Source organism: Pleurodeles waltl, chromosome 7 (assembly GCF_031143425.1).
Source record: "Pleurodeles waltl isolate 20211129_DDA chromosome 7, aPleWal1.hap1.20221129, whole genome shotgun sequence".
Taxonomy (NCBI): domain Eukaryota; kingdom Metazoa; phylum Chordata; class Amphibia; order Caudata; family Salamandridae; genus Pleurodeles; species Pleurodeles waltl.
Genome location: NC_090446.1, coordinates 788,976,817 through 788,994,788, shown reverse-complemented (window position 1 = coordinate 788,994,788; position 17,972 = coordinate 788,976,817). Strand labels below are relative to the sequence as shown.

General features: G+C 43.4%; 1 protein-coding gene across 5 annotated transcripts in view; it reads left to right on the top strand.

The window, feature by feature from the left end:
• The window catches only part of SLC23A1 (solute carrier family 23 member 1), a 381,822-nt gene that overhangs the window by 297,030 nt on the left and 66,820 nt on the right, over positions 1–17,972 (top strand). For all 5 annotated transcript variants that reach the window (XM_069199322.1, XM_069199324.1, XM_069199323.1 and 2 more), the window contains 2 exons: positions 2,021–2,141; positions 2,233–2,389. In XM_069199322.1, the coding sequence (XP_069055423.1) occupies positions 2,021–2,141; positions 2,233–2,389 (278 nt within the window). The remainder of the gene's footprint in view (positions 1–2,020; positions 2,142–2,232; positions 2,390–17,972) is intronic.

Here is a 17,972-nt window from a genome sequence, read left to right as displayed (position 1 = left end):
CCTTTAGCCGATGCAAAATTGTGCATTTTTGCCATAAAGTTTCTAAAGAATTAAAAGTTCCAATCTTCAAACGACACTTTCAGCTGTGACAGGATGCAATTGGCCTTCAAGAGATACTGAGATTTGGGAGAATCAATAGAGTTTCTGAGGTGGGAATTTCACAGAGATGATGCTACAAAATTATTTGGTGTAGTTGAATGTTGTTTATTATATTGCTTGTTCTCCTCCCTAAGGGGTTTACGATACTAGGCTACCGAGATGGCCAGAACCTCCTTCTTTTAACTTTATTTCTCGTTTATGTCTTTTATGCATACTTCACTTTATGATGTAAAACGCTCTGATGCTTCAGTGCGTCTGGTTCATGTTACCTTATACTGAAAAATAAATAAAACCCTGCCACATAAGTTGATACTCCGTTTCCACATAATTCCAATGGCTTTGATTATGGTATAGCTGGTGTTAATAAATCAGCTTGACTGAACAGCTGTATGCAGCCACACCGTCAAAAAGGAATGCAACATCGATAAATATAAAAATAACAGTGCCACTGAGTGAAACATAGTGCCTCATTACGAGTTTGGCTGTCCTCGGACCGTGGCACTTTTTGGGGAAAATTTAGTGAAGATTAGTCAAACAGAACAAAAAGATATAGGCAGGTAAAAAACTATTTTTCTATGGAAACATGGTCCTATCTACAACTACCTACTGGTGACCGCCAGTAGGTAATATATACATATAAATATATATATATATATTTCTATGTGTGTGTATATATACACAAACATATTGATCAGTATAGGGAAAGGTGCGGAAGACATTGTGACGCGAAGGGTTAATTAGCTTAAGCAGTGTAGATGAGTGTGATGCCTGCTGAAACCCCCCGAACAACGTGGAAACATTCATGATATTATTTTCAAGCTTGTTTGTGCAGAAGACTCTGTCTCAACCTTGAGAACGAGAGTACAGGGAGAAGATGGAATGAAAACAAAGGCTGGAGAAGGGAAGAGCAGTCAAGTGCTGATAACATAGCTAGAAAATGCCAGAAAGAGATAGAATCCAAGCTTCGAGTTATTTAAGCACTGAAGTGTGGGTGAGGGATTCGAAGCTCGCAGATGGAGTTGTGAAAGCTGCCATGGCCCAGCGCTGCCTCCCTGTTTTGCTGACCGTGATGCTTGAGGGAGAGAGAGGTCCAAGCAGGCGGTAGAGGGCTTCCCAGCATTTCGTGGACTAAGTTAAGTTCCACACAGGGATGAAAGGCCTTTGTTTCTCTGATCTATTATTATGATTGATTATTTATGCTTGCAAGGGTGTTTATAATCTGAAGTATTCATCTTGTTTATATTTTGCTTTCTAAACATCGTAGTGTGCGCCTGCTGCAGTAACTGAAACATGAATTTCGGTGTGCAGTAAATCAAAGCTTATCTGAAGTATTCAACTCATTTATATTGTGCTTCCTGAACATCGTAGTGTGATGCATTTTGGTATACAGTTAATCAAAGCTTATATCTGTCAATTAACTCTTTGCTTATATATATGCATAGATGCTCTTTGTAGTGTACTTGTATATAAATAGATGCTTTTCGTTGCTATTCTTATTCTACTATTGTTAATGTGCTAAATGCATACATTTACCTGAAATTCTAGTAAAGCTAAATTGTATTTATAATTGGCGTGTGGTCCTTCATTGAGCGTCCTTATTGACTTATACCGAACAGGTGTCAACCAGTCACCTGGATAAGACACATATATTTAAACGTATATATATATATATAGAGAGAGAGAGAGAAAGATAGATATAGACATAGCTATATCTAGATTTATATAGATGTGTGTGTGTGTGTATATATATATATATATATATATATACACATGCTGCAGATGATCTGCGTAACATTCAGGTAGAAATATTTGGTTATTTCAGAACTGAATATATATGAAAAAAAGTCATACTTGAAATTGGAAATCATTTGAAATCATTTTATAAACATGCCTAACAGATCTTTTGTGTTATGTGTTTCAGGTCATTAGTTTTGATCATTCTCTTTGCCCAGTATTTGCGAAATGTGAACTTAATCTTGCCTGGCTATAAATGTGGCACTGGATTCAAACTCTTTAGGATACAAATTTTCAAAATGTTTCCGGTAAAGAATTTCACTCACAATTCTAAATGAATTCTCATTGTTTAATATTGTTGGTGTGCTTTGTAACTAACGGTTCCCATATTATTAACAGATCATAATGGCCATCATGGTGGTCTGGCTTCTTTGCTACATTTTGACACTTACTAATGTATTTCCGAGTGACCCCAATGCTTCTGGCTATAAGGCAAGAACAGATGCACGTGGTGAAATAATGTCAAGTGCACCATGGTTTCGCTTTCCGTATCCCTGTAAGTACATTTTATTTTTAAATAATGCTTGTATGCATCATATGATTGACCTCGTACAGTGCTATATGATAACCCACATCTTATAGAGATCTACATATAGTTTACATGGTGCATGTAATTTACGTTTGTGAGAATGCCTAATGCTGATCTTCATTTATCAACTTACGTGTCCCTGGCATGAGCACCTGGAGTCTGTCTTCTTCAAGGCTTCTCCAACTTGTTTCAATTCACACATAGTGGACATCTAAGAACTTTCTGAAGCTGAATCTATCCAAGACCGACCTGTGGGTGGTACAAGCTGGCTTGCAGCTTCTGATTCACTTCTCTGGTCCTCTGAGATGGACCTCTGCTCTACTCTTTCTACTACTGTCTATAATTTATGTATCTACCATTGTGGCAATCTTACTTGTATCAAAGATTTCTAGTATTTGCTTTTCTCAGCTCAAAAGATTTGGAAACATTCTTTCATTCCTTGACAGCAGTCACCACATTACGGTCATTTATGCTGTCATTCACACCCGTTTGGATGACGTGAATGCCTTAGTGCTGTTGACCACCCAAAAACCATTAAAAATGCTTCAACTGATTCGAAATGCAGCTGCTAGTTTTATCTGTAAAGTACCTAAATAGCAACAAATGCCTCCTTCTTAAAATCAATGGTTACCTTTCACCAAGTTGTTTTTCAACCATTTTCTGATTTTTATGGCCACCAAATGTGAATGTCATAAATCCTCCTGTAGTGTGAGATCTAACAACCTATATCTTTTCAGCGCCCTTAGAACCAGAACTGTCACGTTTTGTGACCAGGCTATCTCGGTGGCTTCAGAAAGAATCTGGAATCTATGCAGCTCAGGAGGCAACTGAAAACATTTCTGTTCCACAATTAATCTGATATTAGACTAAGCAAGGTTCAGTTTAGCATAGCTACAAGAAACATTAGTGCATGTGCATTCCTTTAATAAATAACCTGTGCATAATACAGTCTTAATGATGTAACAGTCATTTCTCTGACCTAAGGGGCAGAACATAGCTGAACCCAATCCAAATGATTGACTACCCTTTTCCATTTCTACTTTCTTTTCTCTCCTGAGAGCTTTGAGGCATCTAGAAATTGGTGGAAGCTACGTAAATGAAAACTAGAACTAGACAAACACATTTTTGGGTATTTTGAATAAAAACATCTGTAATTTACAGCACACACAATTGTCATGTGCATAATTTACTATTGGAAATTCATAGACATTAAAATAAGATCCATGATTAAGTTATGCATGTTGTAGTTTTCCGTTGCAACAGCAAGATAATCACAAAATAGCAATTTAATTCAATTTTCCTATCACTGGATGTGCTTCATCTATGCAATAAGTACCATACGGTTTAATGTTTGGCAAAATATCTGTCCTCCACAATATATTACATAACATGCGTGTCACCACTTCCCACACTGCAGCTTGCAAAACCTGTACAGATTAGTGTACTATCTGCACCAAACATGCCTGTTTCAATTCAGGTCTCCGATGACTGTTGTGAAGACACCTGTGATTTATCATTGTCTTTAACAAGATTGTTAACTTAGTTTCATTTCATGTCCCTGGCCATTTCACTGATGCACCTCTGGTATCGAACACCTTACACATCAAATTGAACTTCTGAGTGTATCACTTACACATAGCTTGCATACATTATAGACCGGTAAATAGCACCACCATATCCATAATGTGGCTGTATAAATTGTAAAAACGTTATGGACACATAATGTGAAATATTTTCCTAGTTGTCAGTCTCCCTGACATTGTTGATTTATGCAGCTTGCATACATGCATTCATGAATCCTCCTTGATGTAATTCCCAATAACATTTTTAAATGTTGATCTTGTACACAAAGTGGTAAATTATAATATTAGTAGAAGGTGTCCAAGTGCAGAATATCTTTGTCCTCATTACTCTTAAAGCTGTAAGACTTTCAAGGAGGCTGCAGGATGGTATTTAGTCAACATTTGAGAATCACTTACTGTCTTGATTACCAAGGGGCACTCTCTGTGGACAAATTCCCTGATCATTAGAAAGACAGTTTCAGCGTTTGGATACAACAGAGTCGGAAAGAGGTCTCCATCTCTCACAAGTGACAGCAGATTCTTTCACTGCTTGTTTGTTCGAAATTCAGTGGTTTTTCAATTTCCAAGAAGTAGTAGAAACCACGGGATAGATCATAATATTTTCACTGGTGCAGAAGAGGGCTCTCAGCCATTTCACAGCCTCTACCCTCCCAAGTTTTACTAAATGATGATATAAACAATCTCAAAATCCACTATTCCGAGGTCTAAGGTGGAGAAAGGCTCATTGATCAGCTCTCTTTCGCACTCACAATTGGGTATTTAGATAGGATACCTCCTCTGCATGCCAGTGTAAAGAATACAGAAACTGGTTCTGTGCCTTGCTCTCTGACCTCAAAGCGGATGAGAAAAGTCTTGGTCAGAATTCGACCACAACACAGGCAGGTCCACAGTAAAAATGTTTCAATATGAGCAGAGATCCTTTCAAGGTATTCGCTGATGTAGTCTGTTAATTTCTAGTCCTTCCATCATCCGCCGATATTCCTCAGAAAGTGATGGTTTATAGCATGTGTTGCTAGAGATTGAAGGACTCAAGGTTGGTTGTGATGTCTCCGGTTGTAGTTAGATTCTTCTTGTCATATGTTAAGATCTCTTAGATTGTATAGGCTGGGGTGATTCAGATGGGTGTTGGTCTCTGTATTTAGTAAGACATCATTAAAATTTGCATTGCGGAGGTGTGGACTATGTATTAAGAGGAAGAAATAAGTTAGAGTTGGAGTGTCATCTTAGTATTCACATGGTTAAGTTTTTGATGTGTGTTATTTTTATGAATGAGGGACATGCCTCCTTTAATTTTATCAGTACAATTTTTGTTAATGATGCCAAATGCGAGTGGGATATGGATGCTGCATCTTTGCTGAGCCACACTTCTCTAATGGAGGGGAAGTCTGGTGTGGTTTCTGAGTGTAGATCAAAAATGTTGAAGCAGCTGTTCTTCGACAAATGGATATCCATTGCATTGGACAAACAGACTTGAGTAAAGATCACATTCAGAGTTACCCATAATAAAAAAAACACCAGATCAAAAGAATGGCAACACAACATACTACAATACAAGTAGAGAAAATCTAGAGATGATAAAGACAAACTCACACTAGACCAGTATGACAGAGCCCATAGGAGAGCCACCCGATCCAAAAAATATAACAATATTCCTAACGCATAACTAAAGCCCTTCTAAGGAACTCCACTCCACGCCCTCTGTGACAAAATCTCCATGGATTTGAAAAGATGGGAAATGACCTTCAGGAGAACACAGATAACCCAAACACATGACCTAACCGCCAAAGAAAAAGACAAAAGCAGTCTTCCACCACAAAATATTTTCAATACCCTTTCAGACAAAATGTCCTCAGCGGTATCATCAAAAGCAAATCATCAGGATCATCTTCAGACCTGGCACCTCCAAAAAGCTTTAAAGATATAGGGGGTGATTCCAACTCTGGCGGGCGGCTACCAAGTTAGCGCCCGCCGGCCCAGCGGGAATGAGGCCGCAACACAGGAGCCGGCTCCGAATGGAGCCGGCGGTGTTGCAGCGGTGCGACGGGTGCAGTTGCACCCGTCGCGCTTTTCACTGTCTGCCATGCAGACAGTGAAAAGCAGGCCGGGGCCCTGTTAGGGGGCCCCTGCACTGCCCATGCCAGTGGCATGGGCAGTGCAGGGGCCCCCAGGGGCCCCATGACACCCGTTACTGCCAGCCTCTTCCTGGCGGTGAAAACTGCCAGAAACAGGCTGGCAGTACTGGGTCAGAATCCCCAGGGCAGCGCTGCTTGCAGCGCTGCCCTGGCGGATTCTCCCAGCCGGGGCAAAAACAGCGGATGACCGCCGGCCCCGGCAATCCGACTGTGGCTTTACCGCCGCGGTCGGAATGGGGATTGAAGCACCGCCAGCCGGTTGGCGGTCCTTCCGTCATTCGTGGCCCTGGCGGTCCAAGACCGCCAGGGTCAGAATGACCCCCATAGTTTGGAGAGGCATCTAGAAGATTAAACAGCATCAGCAAGTTCCTGGACATTAGGTTCATTCACATCCACGCGGTAAACCTCCTACATTATACCACTCCTCAAAAAGAAAAACCTCAACCCATTTGACTCAGCAAACTTCAGACCAATATCAAATGACCCTTTCCTAGGAAAAATGTTTAAAACAGCAGTGTGAGAAAATTACTTCATGTCTGACCAACTATTAAGCTTCAGACCAGGCAGATTCACAGAGTCAACAATCATATCTATTTGAAATGACCTAAACCTCACAGAGGGCAGGAACAGAGTTGTAACCCTATTGCTTTTGGACCTATCAGCTCATTTGGCACTGTCCACCCCACACACTCCTATAAAGGCTTTATTACCTCAGAATATGTGAAAACGTTCTAAAGTGCATTGCTTCTTACCTCAGAGACAGTGCATAGTATAACTACCACACATCAGCTCCTCACACCCAACACCGTGGTGACCCTCAGGGTCCAGCATAGCTAATCTATTATTCAACATCTGCCTAACGCCCTTACCAGGCATGATTAAATAATTCACCTCACCTACTACAACAATGTAGATGACACTCAAATCGTTCTAAAAATGGATGGCCCAGAAGACCTATATAACTCACACTTGACAACTGCCTTCATGCCATAAATACATGGATGATGGGTAACCACCACCTACACTTGTGCATCACAAACACAGAACTCATCACCTATTGGCAATGGAAAAATACCAGCCGATTGCTACATGACCCAGGGAGGTTGATGCACCTCTAACCACGTCAAGAAAAGCAAGTCCAATAGTAAACATTATGTAGTCCACCACTGCAGTTTAGCTACTAGCTGTATATTATGGTAGGTTTTTTACATCTCTCAGTAACAATCACGTATGGGATAATCGTAACTAAGTCCATCCCTGCAGATCACCTCACCATTTCTCTTCTCAACCTCGCCAAGCTTGCCTGCTAAGGACCATAGACATTTAAACAAAATATCTTACATTGGACAAACCAATGCAGTAACCGGCTAAGTAGTCTAATAGCAAACAAAATACCACTAAGGGACTTGCAGAGCTGCTCAAAGCTGCCAGCATACTGAAAACCATCAACTAGATGCCTATCTAACACAACTCTTTAGCCATCAGACAGCTAAGCGCTGTATCTCATAACATTATAGTTACCAAAGCCACCCATTGCCCAGGCCAGATCATTAAGATCCCAGACTGATTTTTCCCCTTCCAGTGATAATGAAGAACATCCCTCCCTTTTGTATTCACAAGATTATGTTCCTCCTTAATTGCTAAATCAATCAAGATTCTGTGCTAATGTACTGGAAGGCTGAAACTATTGCTAAAAACACCTACACTCAATCCCGTGACCCTAAAAACTTCCAACCCATCTCGCTCCTCCCTTTTTTTGGCTAAAGTAATGAAGAAACTTCTGTCTTGCTAACCTCAGGAATTTGTTGAGGAAAATAATTTCTTGCATCTCCTACAAATGGGATTTTGAAGAGGTCATAGCACGGAGATGGCAGCACTTTCTTTCTTCGATGATATACATTTTAAAGTTGACATGGGCAAATAAGCGGCATTAGTCCTTTTGGACTTATCTGATGCTTTTCACACTACTGATCAACAGATTCTACTGAACCATCTAGAATATATTGGCTGTGACCACCTGAACATTCAATAGGTCCTTCCTGGTTGGCCTGACTGAAGCAGTAGCTTTTCCTCCATTTGTCTTGAAGCCACAGACACTTGTATGTTAGCACTCTCCACCCTAATCTTTAACATTCACATGGCCCCCTTAGCCAGCATGTTGGGTAACATGGGGTGTTGTGCTACATGTACGCCAATACACTCCACTTACCTTCAGCCTCTGTCCCCAGGGTAAATCCCTCCACCTAGATCAGCCATGCTTCAGTCAGACTTTTACCATCATCCGTCACTGGATGAACACAAATGTTTTAAACTCGATCCATCCAAGACAGAACTTCTAATCATACAAAAAAACAATGCAAGCCCTTTCCTCTCCTCCTTGACCTCCCATTATGACATCACCCCCCCAATTAGCTGACAATGTTAAAAATCTGTACATACTGTTAGATTTGCAGGTCACAAAGGATGAGCAAGCCACCCACAGAGCTAATACTTTCTTCTGGCTATTGAAGATGTCAAAGAATGATTTACCAATGTTGGATCCTTGCCGCTATAGAATTATATATAATCCAAGCTTTACTCTGATCCCATCCTGACCAAGGGAACGCCTAGATTGTTTTTTGTCCTCATTCCACCGTCAGATTTAATATTCCACTTGGACGTAGAAACTCTTTCCAAGAGCACTGACTGCATGTCTTGCTGAATGTGGAGTTCTTAACAGAACCTAAAAGAGAACTCAGCAACATAGAAGCTGCGGATTGGACTATTTTATCATGTCAGGATATGGGATGGAGTGGGCACATGTCTCCAGTCTCTCTGTTCTTATAAGCCAAGTCAAGTTTGCTAGCATATCTGGTTGAAACTATACAGCCCTGCTCCGCCAGGGGCTCGGATGACATCCATTTCTTACACATTTCTCTTCTTTCCATCAAAATCAAGAAGAACAGTAATTGTTGTTTTCTCTTTGGGCAACTCTCAATGGTACATCAGTCCCGGAAAGCATTAATGGGTGGCTTACCGTGATTTCAGCATGCAAGACTTCTTTCGTGCAAGACACTGCTCACCTCATTTTAGAAGATGGTCAGCCCTGGACACTCCACAAGCATATGTTTGCCATCTGTCCCTACTGTGCTAAATCCCCTGCATCGTGGAATCTCTGGAGCAAATTTGGCAAAGCTGACGGTGTCCAGTAGAGCATTGAAAAGGATAAAGAGGTGGCTTCATTTTAAAGATGCAGGTTTTACTGTACTGTAGAGTAAGTTAAGAAATACGTGCCATAAGTCTTGATTCACAAGCTCTAGCAAGTCCTTCTCCCATATCCGTTAGGGCTCCACACTGTTCTTGTCTTCTGTCGCCACCATGTCCCAATACCAAAGGGATACTTCCTTCATGATTGACTTCCTTTCTTGAAGGACGCCTTTGTGTTCCCAGTAACCCACCATACCTAATCCCTTTGCGGCCCACCAGAAACACAGATGCAAGTACTTGAATTTTGAAACTTACCCATTTGTATGTAGAGATAATTTGTAGTAGAGAATCAGGATTTCCCCATCTCTAGGATCTTTAAAATCACCCCGTGTGCTGAATTTTACCTTCTGCATTGAATAGTTAAGTTTATCTCTTAGCCAATCCGGGGTTCCAGGAAAGTCACAAATAGGTGCCATGTCTGTATAGTAATGGATCTCCAGTACTTTCCTCTCATATAACAATACTTTGAAAGTTATTTGGAGAACTTTTCATCTGACACGTTTGAAAACTTTTGGGACTCCAAACTTGTACAAAAACGTATTTGAGCCCAAGTCTGCTAACATGGCCTTGTACATGACACTCTACTGCAAATCTTCTGGGGACCTAGGTAGGATGCAAACATTTTTTAAACTGAAAGACATAACAGTATGTTTGGAAATCTGGTAGTGACAGGCCATCCTGTGCTATTTCCCTCCTTATTTTTTCCCATTAAACCCTTGCCCCTTTGGATGCCCAGATAAAACTGGTTATCCTAACTTGCAGATTCTTAATCTGTTTCTCTGGGATCCGCAATGGTGTACTGTTATACAAAAAGTAACTTTCAGGAGGACCATGATCTTTATAATATTTACTCTCCTGTAGATGCCCAACTGTAAATTTCCCCATCTCTTTAGCAGTCCATCAATTTCCTTGCTTTATCCAGATTCTTGTCAGGAGATCGCCCAAATTGTGCAGTATTAAGACACCTAGATACCTGATCTGGTTATTTAGATGAAAATTCAGACTTTTGCATGACAAGGCCATAACCTCAGTCTTCTTGTTTATTGAATAACTCAATATCTTCCCATATTTTTCCACGTGTTGTTGATGTTTGGGCTTGAAGTACTCTGGATTGGTGGTGTAGGAAGTTGGCTCTGTATGCACTATTTCAAAGTAAGGAATAGTATGCACAGAGTCCAAGGGTTCCCCTTAGAGGTAAGATAGTGGCAAAAAGAGATAATACTAATGCTCTATTTTGTGGTAGTGTGGTAGAGCAGTAGGCTTATCAAAGGAGTAGTGTTAAGCATTTGTTGTACACACACAGGCAATAAATGAGGAACACACACTCAGAGACAATTCCAGGCCAATAGGTTTTTGTATAGAAAAATATCTTTTCTTAGTTTATTTTAAGAACCACAGGTTCAAGATTTACATGTAATACTTCAAATGAAAGGTATTGCAGGTAGGTACTTTAGGAGCTTTGAATTAGCAAAATAGCATATACAGTTTTTACATAAGTCACATATAGCTATTTTAAAACTAGACACAGTGCAATTTTCAACAGTTCCTAGGGGGAGTAAGAGTTAGTTAGTTTTTGCAGGTAAGTAAACCACCTACGGGGTTCAAGTTTGGGTCCAAGGTAGCCCACCGGTGGGGGTTCAGAGCAACCCCAAAGTTACCACACCAGCAGCTCAGGGCCAGTCAGGTGCAGAGTTCAAAGTGGTGCCCAAAACACATAGGTTTCAATGGAGAAGGGGGTGCCCCGGTTCCAGTCTGCCAGCAGGTAAGTACCCGCGTCTTCGGAGGGCAGACCAGGGGGGTTTTGTAGGGCACCGGGGGGGACACAAGTTAGCACAGAAAGTACACCCTCAGCAGCACGGGGCGGCCGGGTGCAGTGTGCAAACACACATCGGGTTTCCAATGGAAATCAATGGGAGACCAAGGGGTCTCTTCAGCGATGCAGGCAAGGGGGGGGGGCTCCTCGGGGTAGCCACCACCTGGGCAAGGGAGAGGGCCTCCTGGGGGTCACTCCTGCACTGGAGTTCCGATCTTTCAGGTCCGGGGGGCTGCGGTGCAGAGTCTTTACCAGGCGTCGGGATCTGGGAAGCAGGCAGTCGCGGTCAGGGGGAGCCTCGGGATTCCCTCTGCAGGCGTCGCTGTGGGGGCTCAGGGGGGGCAACTCTGGCTACTCACAGTCTCGTAGTCGCCGGGGAGTCCTCCCTGAAGTGTTGTTTCTCCACCAGTCGAGCCGGGGGCGTCAGGTGCAGAGTAGCAAGTCTCACGCTTCCGGCGGGAAACGCAGTTGTCTTGAAGTTGCTCCTTTGAAACAAAGTTGCAGTCTTGGGTGAACAGAGCCGCTGTCCTCTGGAGTTTCTTGGTCCTTCTAGAGCAGGGCAGTCCTCTGAGGATTCAGAGGTCGCTGGTCCCTGGGGAAAGCGTCGCTGGAGCAGTGTCTTTAGAAGTGGGTAGACAGGCCGGTGTAGCTGGGGCCAAAGCAGTTGGTGTCTCCGTCTTCTCTGCAGGGTTTTTCAGCTTAGCAGTCCTCTTCTTCTTAGGTTGCAGGAATCTGAGTTCCTAGGTTCTGGGGAGCCCTTAAATACTAAATTTAAGGGCGTGTTTAGGTCTGGGGGGGTTAGTAGCCAATGGCTACTAGCCCTGAGGGTGGGTACACCCTCTTTGTGCCTCCTCCCAAGGGGAGGGGGTCACATTCCTATCCCTATTGGGGGAATCCTCCATCTGCAAGATGGAGGATTTCTAAAAGTCAGAGTCACCTCAGCTCAGGACACCTTAGGGGCTGTCCTGACTGGCCAGTGACTCCTCCTTGTTTTTCTCATTATCTCTCCTGGACTTGCCGCCAAAAGTGGGGGCTGTGTCCAGGGGGCGGGCATCTCCACTAGCTGGAATGCCCTGGGGCATTGTAACACAAAGCCTGAGCCTTTGAGGCTCACTGCTAGGTGTTAGAGTTCCTGCAGGGGGAAGGTGTGAAGCACCTCCACCCAGAGCAGGCTTTTGTTTCTGTCCCCAGAGAGCACAAAGGCCCTCACCACATGGGGTCAGAAACTCATCTCTCAGCAGCAGGCTGGCACATACCAGTCAGTCCTGCACTGAACAATTGGGTAAAATACAGGGGGTACCTCTAAGATGCCCTCTGTGTGCATTTTTTTATAAATCCAACACTGGCATCAGTGTGGGTTTATTATTCTGAGAAGTTTGATACCAAACTTCCCAGTATTCAGTGTAGCCATTGTGGAGCTGTGGAGTTCGTTTTTGACAGACTCCCAGACCAAATACTCTTATGGCTACCCTGCACTTACAATGTCTAAGGTTTTGCTTAGACACTGTAGGGGCATAGTGCTCATGCACCTATGCCCTCACCTGTGGTATAGTGCACCCTGCCTTAGGGCTGTAAGGCCTGCTAGAGGGGTGACTTACCTATGCCACAGGCAGTGTGAGGTTGGCATGGCACCGTGAGGGGAGTGCCATGTCGACTTAGTCATTTTCTCCCCACTAGCACACACAAGCTGGCAAGCAGTGTGTCTGTGCTGAGTGAGGGGTCCCTAGGGTGGCATAAGACATGCTGCAGCCCTTAGAGACCTTCCCTGGCATCAGGGCCCTGGGTACCAGTTACAAGGGACTTACCTGGGTGCCAGGGTTGTGCCAATTGTGGAGACAATGGTACATTTTAGGTGAAAGAACACTGGTGCTGGGGCCTGGTTAGCAGGGTCCCAGCACACTTCTCAGTCAAGTCAGCATCCGTATCAGGCAAAAAGTGGGGGGTAACTGCAACAGGGAGCCATTTCTTTACACTGACCCATTGAAAAGACTCTAGACCGAGCTTCGGAAATGCTGACACCTTCCCTTTTTACTTACTTTTTGCCTTCCTTACTTAGCTTCTTTTTGCCCTTTTTCCAGAATATTTTTGTTCTCTATTTGCTTTTTCCCCTTTGCCCTCATATCCTATAGTTTGGGACATACTCATTCTTTCGGTCCTATTAGGAGATTCCTGTTGTCCTTAGTGTATTTGACTAGATGACTTTAATTTGCACTAGTGTGTAAAAAATTGGGCCAGCGCTTTTTGTCTGAACACCAGATTATTCTGTTGTTATTCTGTATTGTGGTCATTGAATGTTTAGTTTGCTTTATGCTAATCTGTATAAATTTATTTCGCTGTTTGGTCACCCTATGGTGATTTTATATCTTTACATCTTGGTCTTGATAGGTACTGTTTGGGTTTCATTGTGTTGCCAAATTGGTCATACTGTAAATTAAATGCTGATTGATGTCATGTTTACGGATCCTTAACCCCTGCTAGGTTGCCAAGATTTGTCGACCTAAAAATAGAGCATACAGAAAATGCTATATCAATTCTAGTAGCAGAGTTATGAATCCACCCACGGGGGGAAATGATAATAGGGAGATAGCTATAGGGAATTGCAGTGCCCCATATGAAATTCTGACCCCATAATTGTTCAGAGGATTGACAGAGTTCCAGTGTCGTTCCTTTGCAGCGAATGTGGGAGTATTATCGGGGTTGCGCTTTTCTTCACTTTGCTTTGGCTTAGGAGTGCAGTGAAGTGAGGTGATTGTGAAGTGCTTTGCGGAGATTTTGAAGTTGTTGTGTGAATGTGGCACTTATGCTAATAGGTTGAGTTGGCTAACTGGTCTGTCACAACCTGAGATCCCGGGATACCATACAAGTGTAGAAAGCACTTGGTTGTTGTTGTTTTATTTGCTGTGTAAGCGGTGCTGATTGTGAGACGTCATTGACAGTGATTTGTGTGAGTGTGAGAGGTTGGTATAAGTGAATCTCAAGTGCACAGGGAAGACCTGTATCAATCCAAGTGAGATACGCTGATCGAGTTTCATTCTGAGTGTAATTGTGAAAGCAAGTCAGTAAGTGTAGCTCCGTACCACTCCGGAAGTGATTGATTACCCGATCCTTTAGTGGAGCAGACAAAGTCATTGTTGAATTTTGCTTGCTTATTTTGCATCTAGGTTGTGTGAGTGATTGTGAGATAATTTGTAAAGGAGCATGAACTGCTGCAAGGAGTGTGTTGACATCTGTGAGAAATTGTGTTGTTGGTTGACTGGGGTGTGAGTCCAAGTCAGGCAACAGCCTCAGTCCCTTTCAGGGTGAACCACAAAAAGTCACTAAATTAACCTGTGCTTAACCCTGTGTAACTTGGCACAAAAAATAGCAGCCAGGCTAAAATTAGAGGTAATGTGTAAACACACAAACAGTAATACAGTGAAAACACAACACAAGAAACATCCTAAACCAATTTGCATTTGGATTAATTATTTGACACCAAAACCATCAAAACCCAATTAGTAGAACCACATATATAAAATGTTAAAGTTTTTAAGGTTAAAAATAGCAAGTCCTCCTGGATTGGAGCACCACCAAATCCATAGACCACCTGAGGGGGTGGTGAAGGGTGACCTATCCATTATTAACCGAGTATCCCCTGAGAACCTGCTTATTACTGTGAGTAAGAACAGCAAGATAATCAAGTTTCCAACTGTAGGGGCTAAATAGGCCAAGACAGACTGTAAAGACTGGTCATGGATAGCAGGAGCACTGGCCCCCTGTCCCAAAAAGCCCACCAGAGGAAAGGCTGATTAGATATGGAAGAACATGCCCCTGGTGTTTGCTGATGCAGTTTTAACGGGGGCATTCACGGTTAATCAAGTTAATGTTCCTGTCAACATTGTTGTAGGTTCCAAGGTGGGGGGGGCTATCACATTGTTCTGATGTGGCAGGCCAATTAAACGCTGGAAGATCTGGAAAAAAAGAGAATCAGATGCCAATATTATCCTGGAATGTTGCTGTGCTTAGTAATAAATTAGCTGATGATGACTGGTGTCGGCTTATAGAGACTCATGATATTTGTCTCTTTCAGGAGAGTTGGTGCACAGACCCCATTCATAGTATTGGTTATACTATTTTCCATAAGAATGCAGTTAGGAAAAAAAGGGGGAGACCTTCTGGAAGTGTATCTATTTGTGTCAAGATTGATCTTCAATGTGAAATAATCCCTCTTCCTCCTGAATCCACAGATTTACTGGCCTTAATTGCCAGGTGTGACCCTGTCCATTTTCAATGTATATAATAGGGTGGAGGATCAGTCTGGCTACACAAATACCGTGATTGAACTAGAATCCTTATTAGCTGATTTTTCAAATGACTCCTATGTTATTGTAGTTGGGGAACACTGCATTTGAACATTTAACAGCATATGATCCTGATCTGACCTCTGAGATTGACTTTCAATGGCACATCCCTCAAGTAGATCTACTTCTTGTCAGATGGTCACCATGTGCAGCCCAATTAACAGCACTTGCTCTTAATTTTGCTCTTAGAGCAGCCAGCGGCAGGACTCCCTTGGATCGACAGGGTAAACCCACTTTTAACCGAGTGGGCTGGTCTAGTAGCATCAGTTACCTCCTGATAAAAGTTAACTTCTGACCCTTCATTAAAGATATGGAAGTTCTTGAAAGGAAGGATAGCGATCACAATGTGCTTTCCTTATAGGTGGAAGGGTGTTTGAATAGACAGTCTGTTCTTTATGGTCATCGGGATCCGGGGGAGGTGTCTTACTCAAACAATGGTAAAACCATCAGATGGAAGTCAGTAGAGAGGAATCCTGAGGTTTTATATAGAGCCATTGATCTGGTTAGAGAGGCAATATCTAAGCTTACTGATAGTGTTGATGTGAATAGCTTTAAAACAATTTTAGAAGTGCACGATCAATTATTTTACAAGGTAAGGAGCCTTTTTGTGCTAATAGGAGGAAGGGAGGAAGCTAGTGAAGAAAGAGCCAACAGGGACTCCTTGGTTTAACATAGCATGTAGGGTAGATAAGGCTGCCCTTCTTGTTGCTGTCAAAGGTAGCTGCAGAGACCTACTTGTAAAATCGAGACAGGCTTATAAGAGAGAGTTCTACATCCCTCTCCAGCCTGGCCACCTATGGTGTCAGGTTTGCTCAGAGGAATTCTTGCGGGGCTCTGGTAATGTATATCCCCAAGTATTTGAAACCATCAGGGTCCTCAGGAATGTCTTCTCTGAGGGGCATCGGAGCTGCCTCCCCCACCAGGTGATATTTATACCCAGAGTAATCTTCGAAGGTGTGGAAGATTTATAGTAACCTGTCAATGGAGCAATCCAGGTCCGTGATGTATAGTAATATGTCATCTGTGTATAGAGATATACGCTCCTCTCACCCCCTCCCACCCAGGACTCCCCGGTCCACAGGGACCTGCCGGATCCAGGCAGCCAGTGGCTCCAGAGCCAGTGAAAACAGCAAAGGGGAAAGGGGGCATCCCTGCCTCGTACCCCTCTGTAGTTGAAAAGTGCGGGAATTCACACCATTTACTCTCATCCTCGCCAGTGGTTTCTGGTAAAGCAGCCTAACCCAGGCGCTGAGCCACAGTCCCAGTCTACGAAGTGTTGCGAACATATAACCCCACTCTAAACTGTCAAATGCTTTCCTGGTGCCTAGGTCCAACAATGCTGCCTGGGTGCCTCCCAGAGGCCGTGTCATGTTGAGCACCCCAAACATTCGACGGATGTTGAGTCGGGTGCTTCTCCGGGGCACAAACCCTGATTGATAGGGGCGTACAATGGAGGTGATCACTGTTTACAGCCAGGTGGCCAGCCCCTTGGCCAGCAACTTCGACTCTATGTTCAATAGAGATATGAGCCTATATGGCGTGCATTATGTTGCTGGCTTCCCCTCCTTAGGGATGACCAATATAGTTGCTGTCCTTTGATCTTCTGGCAGTTGCTGCGTGTTTAGCACCTTGTGGTACATTTTTGTTAGATGTGGGGCTACCCTGCTTTTCAGCCCCTTGTAGATCTCCACTGGGAGCCTGTTCAGGCCTACTGCCTTTCCCGCCTGTAGGGCACCAATTGCCTTTCTTATCTCTTCAGCCGTCAGCTCTCCCTCCAATGACTCCCTTTCTACCTCGGTGAGAGACACCAGGGCCACGTCTTTGAGCAGGTCGTCACAGTCATCTGTCATACGAGTCTTTGTGGAGTATAGCTTCTCATAGTAGCAGGCAAAAACCTCAGCTATTTCTGGGCTCGATCTTTTGGACTCACCTGATTCGTCCACTATCTCACTTACCCCTCTTTGTTTTTGGTCTCTGTGGTCTATCCACGCTAGCAGTTGACTTGCCTTATTCCAAATATCATATAACCTTCTTTGTGTCGCCTGGGCATATTTTCTGACCCCGCCCTTCGCCAGCTCACATAATTCAGTCTGCTTCCCTATTAAATACCGGCAGAGCTCTTCTGATCTGTCGCCTGGCAGTTGGGCCTCTAATGCTCCTACTTCCCTCTCTAGGGCTTTGATTTATAGCTTGTTCTCCTTTTTCTTTGCCCATATCAGCGCCTTGGCCTGTCCGCGAAGAACCGCCTTAAATGACGCCCCTAATATGCATCTGTAGGACACCGACCCCATATTTTCTTTAAAGAAGAGGTCCGTCCCCTCCCGTAACTGTTCCCCAATTACCTGGTCCCTCAAGTACCATGGATCTATTCTGGGTATGGTGCCATAGTCACGCCTCCGTCCCTTTAGAGTTATCACCACTGGTGAGTGGTCTGAA